This window comes from Solenopsis invicta, chromosome 3, assembly GCF_016802725.1.
Source record: "Solenopsis invicta isolate M01_SB chromosome 3, UNIL_Sinv_3.0, whole genome shotgun sequence".
In the NCBI taxonomy this organism is placed as follows: Eukaryota; Metazoa; Arthropoda; class Insecta; order Hymenoptera; family Formicidae; genus Solenopsis; species Solenopsis invicta.
In genome coordinates, this window is record NC_052666.1 from 24,686,073 (window position 1) to 24,699,661 (window position 13,589).

The following is a 13,589-nucleotide window of genomic DNA, read 5'->3' on the forward strand; positions in this document are numbered from 1 at the left end:
TCGGGGAGTTTTGATCAGATTCATCATGGGAAAGAAAGAGAGAGAAACGCAGAAAAAAAATTTGTATTAAATCATTGTCTCATATATAATCAAGATCTTAAACCTTTTCGTGCCTGACTAGTCACATGTGTTCCAGGTTCTCTTAAAATTCATATCTTTCACAAAAATAAAGATAGTGATTACTTTCATTTGAAAGATGAAGAAGATGGGAACAAAATAAGAGAAGAGTCCAGTGTAATAGAGTAAAAAAAATTTTTTTTGCATTAATCAAAAGTACATTTGAAAAATATGTTTCTGAAGTCTTAAAGTCGAATTCGTAAAAATGACGAGGTTACAGTTTATTTTGTAAGGTGCGTTTAGGTGTGTTTGATTTCAAATATCTTTACTGCAGTTCACATAATATGGAAACTATTGTTTTTTTTGACTATTGTAATATTTAATAAAGGTTATTATCCTATATTAAAAATCATGGAAACAATGGACATCATAATTGGACAACAATTTAAAGTACTCGACTTATTATATAATATTGAAACAACTACAGAAAGCGGAACATCGTAGCTTAAAGAGATAAGTTTTTCGAAATAGTGTTCGGGATAACTCAAAAACTAATCGACCAGTCGATTTCAGACAAGTCCCATCCGGTTAGTTGTAAACTTTTCTAGGGAATAGACCAATTGTTTAATTTTTTACTTATTTATAACATTTCTATCAATAATATAAAGTTGAATTTTTGGTCGAAAAAAAATTGGTTTTTTCTTCAACACGCTATAACTTTTACCATTTTTCATATGTCTTTTTAAATTATAGTCTTATTTTCTAAGATAAACTATTTAACTTAACTTTAATAAAAATTCTGGTTCTTAGCTTTCAGATGACTATGAGAGCTATTATACTGCACACTGACAGAGCCATCGACAATAGTTTATATTGTTGTCATTTAATGATTGAATGAAGAAAATGTAAGAAACTTAAATTCTTTTGTAACCTAAAAATGCCTTTTTAAATCCCCACAAGGTTTTCTTATTCAGATATCATTAATAGTTTTTTTTTAATTCGAAAATTATTTATTTTACACTGAATTCTTCTATTAAGTTCCTCTGTTGAACGGGCTGCGATAAATAAAGCAAGTAATTGATTCCACATTTTTTTACGGATGCGCAAATATACGAAATAATTGTGAGTATCAGTAGCAGTACACGGGTTTAATTCCTAACAGTTAATATGCACGCAGCACGTTCCGAAGACATTGAAACTTCGGCTCGATAACATATACTTGGACGCTCACCTGAGACTCCGTTAGCTGAAGATGGCACAAGAGGACGGCGACCCAAACGGTCGCCAATTCTCTTATCAGCATATTCCTGTAACAGACAAGAAATTCTACGTGAGTAGACGTTGGCGTTACATCGCACTGCTATAATTAAATGATTACAGATATCGCCGGATGGTGTAACAGAGGCGGCGCGTACTTTTTCTCGAAACGTCTCGATTTTTCTCGGAATTACTCATCGATGACTAGTCATCTATCGTCATCGGTGCATTTAGCGACGCAGTGTACGTTTCATTGCGGCAAGGATTGGCGATTGTAAAATCCGATTGTGAGTCGGATCGATGAAGCGTAGTCGTTCGTAAGCATACAACGACGTTTCTCCGTTTTTTTTTAGCCTTTGTCGAACGTTCGTCATAATCGCGAAAGAACGCGGAAGGTACACCGTCGAATACACACCCGTTTCCATAAAATTCCTTACGGTTTCTGTGCTGAATTGTGGTACAGAGCGCGGCTGCATACTATACCTCACCCCGCGTAACCGACTGCCGCGATAACCGTCGCTGGCCGCGAGGATTATTATTGATGACGTTACGTTGCATTGCGCACCTGTGTCTATTAACCCTGCACTACCAGATCTTATTTTTTGTCCCACCAACCCCAGCGTGGGGTCATCTGAGTATCGCGCTGCTCTTCCGCGTTTATCACGTTCCGCAAATATGTCTAGGACGTGCTAAAATTACGGTAAAAGTAGCAGCTCTTGATCCGAAATCAAAAAGGAAGAGAAAAAATAGGAAAGAACATAAAAAGGTATTTAGTATTTGTGATTGTAACTGAATGTTGGAATAATTTTTTTTTTTAGTTAAATAATTAGAGTTAGAAATTTTCTTTTCATACTGCTATTAAAATAATAACATGCAATATGTTACACTACCAAAAAATGTGCAATTATAATTTTTGCAATTATAATTTGATCCTTCTGACTTCCAAGAATAATTAGCATCCAGTTTATATTTTATTAAAAGCTTTTAGGATCGCTAGTGATGAATCTGTAATCAAAATTTTAAAATTCTAAATAGCGGATCAAAATTTTCTTGAATTTGCATAAATCTTATATTCCAGGAGTTTTTGAATTTATTAATTTGAAATATGAAAAGAACTGATTCGGCCTTTTTCTATTTAAATTTTGTCAATTACATTTTTTCGGAATTATTAAATTAAAAAATTTCGATTTTAGATTTATAATAATAAATGACTCAAGAAGCCTCTACAAAATGAGTTTCATTTAAATCCAAGAAAATGTAGTCTACTACATTGAATTTATTTTGAAATTACTTAGCTGTTTTTTTTATATATAGCCTTAATATTGACTTTTACAAAATAAGCCCAGAAAAAATTCACTATCTTAATTTTGTGAAATATATGTATAAGTATTTTTCACTTTTATTCCAGTTTACGAGTACTTAACGAAGTTACAGATCAACGGATAAAACTTAATAGTGTTGTTTTTTCTTTGTGAATAGTCCTATTCTTTATCTTTAAAACGAGCACAGAAGGAAGTCTTTATTTTTATGGAAGAGATAAATTTTTGAAGATCCGGAACATGTATGTCTCATCAAATACGAAATAGTTAAATGTAGTTGACACGGAAAATTATTATAAATTATATAAAACTATTTTAGTGGCTAACAATATACATAAGAATAGAGCTGTAACAATAGAAGTGGAGCTTCTAATCATAATCATTTCAACATTCAATTATAGTCGCAAATATACCGAATGCTTTTATCTCAGTGCGATAATTAAAACCAAATTTGTGTGTATTATCGCAGTTGCGTTTTCCAAGTCGCAAACAGTCGTGGGTAGACGCGTGACGCAACGGTCGCGAGGCGCAGATGAGCGAACTCGTGGGAAGGCGCTGGAAAGCGATTCAGTGCCTCGCGATACATCGTCGTCGGCGTGGCACATATGGATCGCGAAAGTTTATTATATTTTGCGGTTCGCGCCGTTGTATACAGTCGCTTTTATGCAACCAACGTGCCATTGTCCGTCCACGCGAGGCGTCACAATCGCGCCTCGCGCTTAACTGGAGCAAGCGGTCGTGCAATCTGCCGCGCGCATCCGCGTTTAATTAGCGAGGCCGTATAATTAGGCCTCCTCGGATTCGGAGATGCCGATTGCGTGAGAACTCGTGCGAGAGCTCTTCCTTAATCGCGCTTGAGATCGTGGCCTCTCAAGATTTTGGTTGCAATATGTAATCATCATAAGAGAATGCTGAGACAAAAACGATAATCGAAAGACTTTGATGATTTTTAAGAAGCTATTAATTCTTTAACAATTAGGTACACTGTTAAATAAAGGAGATCAGGTGAATTTATGTAAACAAAGCTCGTATGAATTTTAAAAAAGACAAACAAATTATATTATGGCCGGTCAGATAAGTAGGTGTTAAAGTTTTAAAAATATAACTTTAATATTATGAAAAATACTTACGAAACGCGACGTTTCGACTCTACGAAATTTTCCTCTTATTTTAATGTTCGGAGAGAATACAAATAAATATCAACATTTTCCTTAATTTAAGTAGATAAAATTATTATGACAAATAAATATAAGAAGTATTACACGTCTTGAATATTGCACTGTCATAAAAACAATATAAATCATAATACATAAAAACATAAACACAACCCAATAGTTTTGATTATGTTAAATATTAAAAATATGTAAAATTAAAAAAACTATAAATCATTATAATAACATTTACTAATTTTCAATTAAATTGAATTCTTAACTTTGGCATAAAATATGTGATTAAAAGCAACCTCTAAAGTTGAATTTAACTTTATTATTTTAGTTAAATTAACAATATCTTGATTAAGAGCAATAACGGTATACAGAAATGATTAAAAATGACTCAAATTTAATATAATTTGACTTCTCGAATTTAATAGTAGTTATACATCAAGAAAAGAGTCTTATTAATTATTATTTTTTGACAATAATTACTACCTTTGGTTATATTATTCGAATTGTTTGATAATAATTAATAATTTCGATCATATTAATCTAACAGTTGATTTATTTTCCCAAAGTTTATTAACCATCATCTAGGTTTGATTATTATTACTGGATTCTTTTTTTCAGCGTACTAGGTACATTGATTCTTCTTTTGTAAAAATAACGGAATGCTTTCCTGTTTTTCGATTTGTGTCATATTTCTGCAGCCGTTGCCGTGCAAAAGAAGCTAATTCGCGTAAAATAAGCCTCGTTCGAATGTTCTTGCACATAAACACGAGGCCGTCGCGTCGTCGCCTCGTGCGGCCGAACGTGAGACCCGTTAGACTTGCGATTGGCAGGAAGCATCCTATCGGTTAGGATCGACCGCGACAAGATTACGATTATTCGCGATTACACCGTCGTCGGCAGGAGATCTTCCTGCGGTGAGTTAAATGTCTGGCGTGCCCCCACGCTACCCCGTTCGCGATAGTCGATTCCCGACGATCATAACGGTTTATCAGGGAATCCGTTATCAGGGAATCCGGACGCGCGCGTCACAACCGCATGCTTGTGTTGTATGTATAAATACATGCGGATACGAGGCGTCTTCTCTAAGAGAAAACGTCAACGATGCACCTGTATGAGTGCTCGAACGTGTCGTCTTGTTCCTATCTTTAAACAGTCGTGACACGAAACCGGTAAAATGGAATCGAGCCGGTGTCCTTCGATAGTTGCTCTCGAAAAGATTCGTGGTCGGCAGTAATCGGAGGAGTTAAACCTGTTCTCTTCCTACGCCTTATATTTATTTCTCGTGAACAAGAATGTGCTCGGCTCCGAGGGGACGATTTCACGTGTATTAAGAATACGTGAGAGATATATTTTATAAAACGTTATACGCTGCTAAAATTCATAAAAATGCAAGGTCAAATACGTGTTATATTGAAATCAAATCGTCTTCCACGTTCATTCAGATGGATTTAAATGTCAATTAATTAAATGTGAATTAAATACAATGAAGAAAAAAAAAGTTGCCGCGTATCTATTTATAATTATAATATAGACGGACAAGAAACGTACGAGTTAGTGATAAATAGTTAGTAAAAAGCAGAAACACGCGTTAACTGTATTCACAATGCTAATCATCTCATTAAATCGATAAATGCGGGTATCCGCTCGGTTATGAACTCGCAATTCGCATTGCGAGAACAGAAGAGATAGTCGCGCGTTAGATCGAAGACACGCGCGAAGATTGAAATCGGCGGAGACTGGATCCTATAGGCGTTGGTTAGAACTGGACTGGATCCTCGGTCAGCGCTAGAAAGTATTCGGGTTTCCTGTTAAGCAGCACGAAACGGTGCGTGTAAAAAGCGAGCAATGACTCCTAGGCGCGTTCAAACGCGACTTTTCCGCGGTGTGCAGCCGAGCGCGAAGGAACGCGAATAATTCGGCGCGCTGGGAACGGCCCACCGCCATTTGATTGCGCCATTAGCTTTTGACGGATAAGCCTTGATTAAAAATTTACATAACTTCTTAAAATTTCTCGTATTCTTGGTATAAGTTTTGACATTTGCTTAGAAAGGCCGCATATGTCGTAACTGATTATTTGGCAGTTCTTTTTTAGTGTATAATAAATTTCGATAACCACGTGCATGCAGAAAAGTGTTATTAAATGCCTACTATATTTAAACAAGTAAATATTACTTGTTTCAAATATTTTATTCAGTTTATGTATATTCACAAATTCTTATTGTAAGTTATTCATGAACATTTATATACAAATTTAAATATGTTCCGAGTTTTAGTGGGTTTAATATTTCTATTAAGAATTTTAAGTCATATGGATATATGTGTCACATCTCAAAGTATTGTCAAAAATTTTTTTATTTTATAGATTGTTGTACAATTACATTTAAGTATCTGTGTAAAATTTAAGCACAATACTCTTATTGATTTAAAAATTATTTGATTTTTTTGTTTGTTCTTGATTCTTATGTAAAATAGCGTTACTTTGTATTTATTTACAAATTTTACATGTGTTAATTAAAACTTTAATAAATATTTGTGCAAAAGTTTATCTGCTTACTCATATAAAATTTATCTAACACTACAGTCAAATAGTTTGCAAGAAAGTTGCATAAACTTTTATAAACCTATTTTTTGTTGTTTTTTTCTTTGCCACTGGTCTCAGGGCCCAAATTTAGACATTTATTACAAAAATTTTTGTTATTGTTTATAGAAACAGAATAAACGTAAGAAGCTTGTAGTTTTTAAAGTTTAATAACTTTTAGTCTTTTAGCTGATATTGTAGAATCCCAAAATAGAAATTCAATTTGCGTATTCTAATCTTTCTTCAATAAAGTTTTACAATATGCTTCAAAAGAATATAAATTTTTAATAAATAATGAGTTTTTCTAAAATTTTAAATATTTTAAAATTATTATTAAAATTATTATTTTCAAAAGAATATTTTTTTATGCATTTATATCCATTTTCACTAACGTGGAGTAACTTTAATCTCGGTTTAATGTACTTATTCGTTACTTTATCTTTTCTAATTCTCGCGCCGGTCTAGGTGAAAATGGACATAAATGTATCAACTTGTAATTAAATTTCTTCAGTTTAAGTATATATGTATTTAAGTTAAGCATACTATTTATTTGAATATAACTATATATACAGGATGTCTCGTAAAAGTTTAAAAGTAGATTTTTGAAATCATTTTAAGATAAAAATTCTAATACTAATGTCGAGATTACAATAATATTTAAATGAGATATTTAAAACTAGCAAATCAAATTGTTCAAAATACGAATGCTCATTGTCAGATAGATATGATATGTTGCATAGTAATAAAGGTACTTTAAAATACGATTTTTATTTTTCCTGTTTATTTTGTATACATTTTCACTATACGATTTGTCATACCTGAGCACGAGAATTTCGGACAGTTTTATGTGTCAGTTTTAAATAATTTGAAAACTATTTTTGTCTTAAAATAATTTCAGGAATCTACTCTAAAGCTGTTACGGTCTTTACGGGACACTGTATGTGTACATATATAAAACTTGTGTATATAATTATTTGAAACTGGTGGTGAGACACTGGTGGTGAGACACTGCTTTAAATAATCTTGTCAGTCGTTTTAGATTTTATGCAGAATTTCGCATATAGTTATAGAGAGAGCTTGCCATCTCCTCTATCATACACGGTGGAAAAGCTACACCACGGCTTATGCAAATCGTGAGTGACTCAGCTGAATACCGGAATGATGATGGCCGGACAATTATTATATTAGTCGAATCTTGTATTATGTTGAGAATGACTCCAAAGAGAGTCGAAACGTTCATTGTTTGTAATTGACATATAGAATAAACTCTCTTGTGCGCACCGATAACAGCGCTGACTCTCATTAACCTTGACAATATTTTTCGTTTTAAATCTCGAGAGTCTCTTTAACTTGTAATTTGCATTTATAATTATTTGAATTGAAGAAATTTAAACAAGTTGACACGTTTAATCAAGTTAGTAATTTTTTTTCTCGGCGCATGCGTTTTCTGCACGAAACCGCGATTTTGTGCTCGAGAAGCGGAGTATCAGCTGTGGACAAAATTATTTATTTTCTCGCGCAGTGTGTCGGATAACGGTTTGCCTGTGTTACCAGGAAACGCTCACATCGTCATAATTGCGATAGCACTGCAAACATACTTTCTAACTGGATCCTGAGCCTGGTTATCTTGATCCTTACGCCTCGATCAATTATTTCTATAATAAAAGAGATTCCTGCGGCGGATTGTACGGGCCGCGCGTCTTTAATTACGATAATGACTGCTATTCCTCCGATGCGCGCGTTAATTCGCGCATCTAGAGCACAATTTATGCATTGTAACGACGGATCAACGTCAATCTGTTTAATTGAGTCTTTTTTGTTTCCATTTCGTGCACACTTCCGTCGGATGGATTTCGCAAAGTCTCGTTTCCCAGCGAGCTCACTTTTTGCAGCTGTCTGAAAGTATGAGATTACAACGAATTTCGCAGGAAAACTTGGGTTCTATAATTTCTCCATCGATGTCTAATGTCTAATAACCTGTTGTGGTATCGTTGATATGTCGATTTGCGCGCAATCACCGTTATTTACCGTTATCGATAGTAAATTCTGAGAGGCATATTCCTTTCTCGTCCGTTGTATTTGTTCTCACGCGTTTTTCCTTGGTAAAGAATTAGCAGTCTTGAGAATTAATTTGCTTAAGAATTATAGTGTTTAAGGTTGTACGTCTGTTTAAAGTTGTAAGTATGTTAACATGGAATTACGTTTTTACAGTTTTATCATTAATGAGATAGATTTAAACAATAGTAAGATTAACAAAATCGGACTGTTGTACCCAAAGTTGTAAAATAAAAGAATGGCAAATTTGTGTAATGTAAATGTTCACAAAACATCGAAGTCCTATAGATATCTAAAAGATATCTCATTAAAAATATCATGAAGTTATTTAAAATATCTAAAAAGATTTTGTTGAAGGCATTTTGATAGAATTTATATATATATATATATATATAAAAGATATTTCTAGACATATAAAATGTATTTAAAAAAAAGTGTATAAGATATTTTTAAAATCTACAAAAATTCTTGTTTTTTCAAATATTGAAATATTTACATATTTCTTGTAATGCCTACCCAATTTCGAGATAATTTTTTTTAAAGAGAAGTTACTGATTGCTTTGTTTTCAATCTGCACTTTGTGGGACTTTGACAATTGAAAATTACAGGCTCTTATTTTACGATGAACGAAGTAGTCGTTTTCTTCGATTGAGTTCATCGACTCGAAAAGGAGAGACAGAGAGAGAGAGAGAGAGAGAGAGAGAGAGAGACAACTGAAAAGATGTCCAAATGCAGGTATCATGAGTGAAGTACCGCTGCGCATTGTTCGCCGACCACTTCCGGCTTCCTCGATAAACTCCACCGGTGTCACATCCGTTCGATGACAAAATTGGTAAACGATATATCATGATATCCCACTTGAGTGCAGCCTACGCGAGAAGGCCTTCACGTAATTATTATCACGTAACGTATTGTGCATAATATGAAGAAATATATGACATGATTACAACACACATTTTTATTATTATTTTTATTATCTCGCAACTCGTATAATTACTTTTTTTAAATAATATAAAAGATGTGTGTATTCTCAACAATTAGAAATTTTAAGAAATTGTTTTTAGTTGTTTTATTATATTTCTTACGTGAAAGATAAAAAATTCTGAAATTCTTTGATTCTTTAATAATTATGTCATTTATACATTTAAAAGAGAAGTCTTTCATTTTAAGATTTTAAAATGTTTAATTTTTTTTCTCGGTTTTTTAAATACTTCAAAATATTTCAGTTTTAATTATTCAGATTTAAAACATTTACAGCTGAAACATTTTTAATAGCTTTTAAATGTAGCAAATCTAAATACTTCGTTTTTTAAGCATACTGATGAAATATTTAGACTTTAATTACATTCTTTATTTTCATAGTCACTTATTTATTTGATCATTTTAATGAGCAAAAAACGTGGGTACTTTTAATGTTAATATGTTATTTAACATATAATTCGTAATCTAATATATAATTCTTAGTAGAATAAGTACATGTCATCACAAAGAGATTGGGAACTACAGAGTTTGACGTGGTTTCAAAATTGATTGTTATACGAGATAGAGAGAGAGAGAGAGAGAGAGAGAGAGAGAGAGAGAGAGAGAGAGGGAGAGAGAGAGAATTGAATTAAAGAATCACGGAAAGACATCTCTGTCGTTACCCTTTACGTAAAGCCTAATAACACATCTGGCTATGTAGCTCCGTGAGAATTTTACACGCTGTTGTGCTTCTTAGTGAATGGAACTACATGGCCTGATTACCTTAGTATTACCGTAATCGCGTCCAAGTCTTGGATGAATTGGCAAGCGCGGATTCAATCCGCAACGTAACAAGGCGTGATATAATTTCCGGTTGACATCGACAGAATTTCGAAATTAACTCGAAAAATTTCTCTGTCTCCTCGTTTTCTTTTCCTTTATTTTTTAATTAACGGTATCTTATTCAGTCACGTGTTAAACTCAAATTCGCCGTTATAGTTTCTTTTATTCATGTTCAATTATTTAACATGGAGTCATGTTGTAACACTTAACGTAAAATTGTTGGCATTCTCAATTTTATGAGCTCAAGAGTTTCCGGCTGTAACGAAGGATTCGTGGGAATTCAAGGGATGCATTTTTGCGTGTGGGTGTACCTTTCAGGTAAATTTTCAGGCTCTCTTCTGGGAATTGCGTGCGCGTAAAGGAAGCTTCGGTAGACTCGCTTTTATATGAAAGACCGGACCTCCTCCTCCTTCGTCACTGCCATCGCTATCGTTAGCATAGGGCTTTGTCTTGCGGAAGACCTTTAATTTTTTCTCTAGTACGTTCCATTTATTCTGCAAAACCTACGCTAGTGTACGTCCTTACTGAGGATTTCGTTTACATTATTGGAAGAACAAAAAGAAGATTTTCTTACTGAAGAAGCTAAAAATTTGGATGGATGTAGATAAAAAATAATTTTATTGGACTATAAAAATAACTATAGAATTTTCAAGCACGAAGAAAATTTTTTTGACGTTTTGGTCATTATATAACTTGAACTTTTAACAAAATTCTTGTCTGATATCCAGATAAGTTTTTATAAATCTTAACAAAACCATTATTTGCATGTATTTATTAAATATAATTTTCATTAAAAAAATTTTATTAAAAACAGATTTTATTAAAAATATTATTTTTTATTTGAACATGTAATTATATTAAATTGTTTTTATTTTGTTTATTGATTAGTGCAATGATCCTACTTTGATGATCCAACAAAATTATTTTTAGTTCTGTATCCAGCTAAGTTTTTAAATACTTTAACAAAGTTGATCTTTGAGTGTATTCTTCAAAATTAATTTTTGTACAGATTTGATTAAAATATTATTTTTTACTTACAAACGTAATTATATTAAATTATTTTTATTTCTCTATTGACTGGCAGTGATTCTATATTGATGATTTAATAAAAATGATTTAATAAAAATTAATTAACTAAATCTATATTTAGTTAAATTTTTACATACTTTAGCAAAACCGTTCTTCTTTCCGTTAGGATAACGATTACAAGCGCTCCATGATACCGCACAGCGTACGATCATTGAAACTGTTTTCGCGGCGATCTACTTGATCGTATACAATAGTTGAAAGTGGTATCTAACACCGGATCATAAAACGCCTAGTCAGTACGACGTTTCTTTCGTGCGGCTCGATTGGCAATTGTGTAAGCGCATTCCGCATCCTGCTCGCTCGCCTCCTTCGAGCCACCTGCGGTTACGAGTCTGTCACCCGCTGGTGATGTAGCATGCAACGTATCTCCTATTGCAGCACTGCAGGAAATTCTACATTCTACGTAGTATATTATTAAGTCAATGCTCGAACGTAAATATGATTTATTTCAGGTCCACGCGATTGATAAAGAGGTCCATCAGACACGGTTCGATGCGACGAATGATATTCAACGAATTTTAACCTAATTTCATTTAATTCTGCCTTACATACTCACGGACCATTTATTCGCTTTTCGCTTCGCGCGCGTCGTACACGAGGGCCAATTAGCGAGGGCTACCGTTAAGTTATTCAGATGTATCCTATTAAGCCTGCGGACTCTCTGTAACGAGTAACTCGGCTGTAACTGCAGTAATCGATATACGAAACAATGTAAGAAATACTGCAATTTGGGTTATAAAACGTCTGATATATGTCAATTAGCGTTGCTCACTCTAACTTCCAATTTTATATTCATTCTAATTTATAGAAAGTTCTTCTATTATAAGTAATTAGAAAGTATACACAATTTGGAAAGTATACATACAGGGTGAGGAAGAAGTATCGGACTGGTAAAATACCTTGAAAATGAAACACATTTGAGAAAAAAACGTTTCATACAAAAATTATATAATTTGGAGGTATAACAAATAATTGCAAAATAAATTTTTTAAAAATACGGTTCTATTGAGAAAATGGTGATTACCTTTATATGTGACTTTGAAAAATTGATTTAATTGAACTGTATTAATTGATTTTTTAAAGTCACGTAAAACTAATCGCCATTTTTTTCAATAAAATTGTATGCATTTTTTACATAACACTTTTTCTTATTATTCTGCATATAATGCATTATTCTAGCACATATATTTCCAGTTAAATATAAAATATCTCGGAAATTATTAATTTATTTATAATTATTATATGATTAATACAGTACCATATACTTTTATGCATAGAATAATGAGATAAATTAATTAGTGTAGAAAAGTACATTATAATTGCTTTTAAAAAGAAGTATGTTGTTCCACATTATAAATTATATAAATTGTGTAATTACGTAAATAATATTTATACACTTTCGATAGAAGGAATATCACAGTTTTATACAGTACTTCGTTAATTTGATCTGGCAACGCTCGTTCTATTTTTTTTTTTTTCTTTCGCGAAGGATACGAGTGTCATTGAGCGTCGACCATCATCCTCGTTTTCGCGAGCGTAACTTTTATCGCATTGTCCTCATTAAAGGCGACATGGTTTTTTACCGTTTGTTTCCTGAATGCGGGATACACGTGGCGGCGAATGGAAATTCAGGGTCGAGGTTTGAGACACGAAGCCGCATCGCGTTTTCTCGCGGAATGGCCTAACGTTTGTTATCTCTCGCACGGTTCTCACGGTTCGCTGACCGATAAAGCTGCTCGCTGTCGCAGACAAATGACAATGTCACGCGACGAGTGAACGTCGAGGAAGCATGACATTCGTTTTCAAACAGGAATTGGCATCGTTTAACTCATCGTTTAACTGCTTCGTTGATTCGCCACAGCGAAAACGCGATATATAAATTTATCTTACATTCCTGTTTTTCGCGAAATATTTGTTCTTAACTCTTTGAGGATTAAAGTTTTCTAAGTATCTTATGGAAGACCTCATTTTTTTTTAATTTTTGCAGCCGTTAAATGCAATTTTAAAATCTCAGAATTAAAAAATTTAAAATTTAATATGGTGGACCAAATTTTTAAAAGATAATCTGATTATCACGAAATTTAGTTTGAGGAAGTTCTTAGGCTCGTTGAATTTGAAGTAATCTGAAAATATCAAAATTCATAAAGGTAGTAAAATCTCCAATAAAAGAAAACGTATGTCACAAGGCATTAGCATCAGCTTCGAATTAAATGAATCTTAGTCTTAACAATGTTGAAAACTTTTTAAAACCGAGTTTCACGATAA

General features: G+C 33.1%; 1 protein-coding gene across 2 annotated transcripts in view; it reads right to left on the reverse strand.

The window, feature by feature from the left end:
- LOC105197255 (sushi, von Willebrand factor type A, EGF and pentraxin domain-containing protein 1) overlaps nucleotides 1-13,589 on the reverse strand; it is a 49,867-nt gene that overhangs the window by 31,782 nt on the left and 4,496 nt on the right. For both annotated transcript variants that reach the window (XM_039447645.1, XM_026136846.2), the window contains exon 2: nucleotides 1,289-1,364. In XM_039447645.1, coding sequence (XP_039303579.1) covers nucleotides 1,289-1,360 — 72 coding nt within the window. In that variant the 5' untranslated portion in view covers nucleotides 1,361-1,364. The remainder of the gene's footprint in view (nucleotides 1-1,288; nucleotides 1,365-13,589) is intronic.